At 46.0% G+C, this 1,717-nt stretch overlaps 1 protein-coding gene across 1 annotated transcript in view; it reads right to left on the bottom strand.

The window, feature by feature from the left end:
- RBBP5 (RB binding protein 5, histone lysine methyltransferase complex subunit) overlaps window positions 1–959 on the bottom strand; it is a 46,728-nt gene extending 45,769 nt beyond the window's left edge. Inside the window, exon 1 of the mRNA XM_012806600.2 lies at window positions 790–959. Coding sequence (XP_012662054.1) covers window positions 790–808 — 19 coding nt within the window. The 5' untranslated portion in view covers window positions 809–959. The remainder of the gene's footprint in view (window positions 1–789) is intronic.
- Window positions 960–1,717: the final 758 nt, after the last annotated feature.

Here is a 1,717-nt window from a genome sequence, read left to right as displayed (position 1 = left end):
GTGGCTGGCGCCTTAGCCGGTTGAGCTATAGGAGCCGAGCCACATCTTAACTTTTTAAAAGAAACCTCTGACATTCCTAGGCTCCCATGCTAAATGTCACCTAATGAAAACGCAGAAGAAATGACCAAGTTTTTAAACAATTTAGGGAAAGGGTAAGAGTAAATACCCAAAGTGAAGATGGTAAAAGGCAACTGCCTTCATAGTTCACACCTCGGTGATTTACATGCTGTCCTTTGTAGTTAAGGACCAGCAATAGCAAGTCAACATAACTGGACTCCAGTGCCAACTATGTCATTTACTTGTTTTAGTGCCTAGTCACGACCCTCTTAGCCTGTTTTCATCTGTTCCATGAGAGACTTCTACCAGAAGATCTTCAAGTCCCCTCCTCTTAGACATTCTGTGTGTCTACACTCTGTCTAGGCAACCAAACCCCTGACAAGTCTTCAGAGCTTCACCCCAAACCTCACTTCTTCAGATTCCATTACCAAAAACTCTGGTCCTACCTGCTCTGGGCTGATTCAACCTCTATGATCCTTGTAATCACAGCTAAATCACAAACTGTGTGTCACTATCTTTCCACAATTGATGGGAAAGTGGCCTCGGGAAAGGCAATGCATTCTACCTGGGCAGAAACTGGGTTTCCTCCTCCTGTTAATGCTCCATATCAGGTGTGCCCAGTGATCCACCGCAGAAGTGTGCCTAAGGTTACAGCCTGCCTTACCTCCCTGCCCGAGTCCCTCCTCTCCAGTACCAAAGGGTTCTCTAATACGCAGCCATAGCCCTCCTCACCCAGCAACTCGAGGTTCATCCCTGCGGACTCTCTGGCCGCCCGGTCTCAGCTCCGGCAACGACGCCTACTCCACTTCTCGCTTCCAAGACCTGCGTCTAAGTCGGGGGCGCAGAGAAGAGCCGAGCGCAAGCTCCGGAGACTTTCTGACTTAGAAGGCCCCGCGGCTTCCGCTTTCTTCCCCCGCCTTCCTTATTCGTTTCAAGTGGGCTGCCCACATATATGCCTAACCAAAATAAAACATAAACTCTTTTGGAATCAATAAATCACGGCCTTTTTAAAGGTCTAAAAATGTTATAGTCACTCAGGACTTTAACAAGTGCAGGAATGGAAGGCCATTTTTTCCGGAAACATATAGGTGAGCTAAAACTTTCAGGCATATAGTTAACCTACTAGTCCGTACTATGTTGTGTGTTCAGCGGCGTTGTCCGGGCGGGCCGCTTCAGATTCTGCAAGGAAGGTTCCGGGAAAAATCCTACTAACGTAGGAAAGCAATTCAGTCTAGTGCTCAGCTGTGGAAAGCAGCTGACCCTGTCGAGGCGCGTGCCCACGGGTACGCAGGAAAGTTGCGGTGTGTCTGTGTCAGTCCCGTGAAAATTTGTTCACTTTGTTCCTTACAGAAAGGTATGTTAGACCTATTTATGTTAGGATGATAAAAATCTTACCTGAGGTCTTACCATGTACCCAGCTTTGGCCAGGATACTGTGAAAAAGAATTGGAATAAGAGGTGGACTAAGTTCCTCGGAGCTCAGTTGCGCAGAGGTAAGAATATTTTGTAAATATCTTGTAAAATCTTATAATGAATATTTTGTAAATAAAGGTACATTTAGCTACAATTTCTCATTTTCCCTATGTATGGCCACTTTTAGGACCCGCTCTTGCTACAAATATAAATGTCCGTAAGATTTACTGGGAACTCCAACAATGGAA

This window comes from Otolemur garnettii, unplaced genomic scaffold, assembly GCF_000181295.1.
Source record: "Otolemur garnettii isolate 467f Iridium unplaced genomic scaffold, OtoGar3 scaffold00055, whole genome shotgun sequence".
Lineage (NCBI taxonomy): Eukaryota > Metazoa > Chordata > Mammalia > Primates > Galagidae > Otolemur > Otolemur garnettii.
This window is presented reverse-complemented; position numbering and strand designations above follow the sequence as displayed.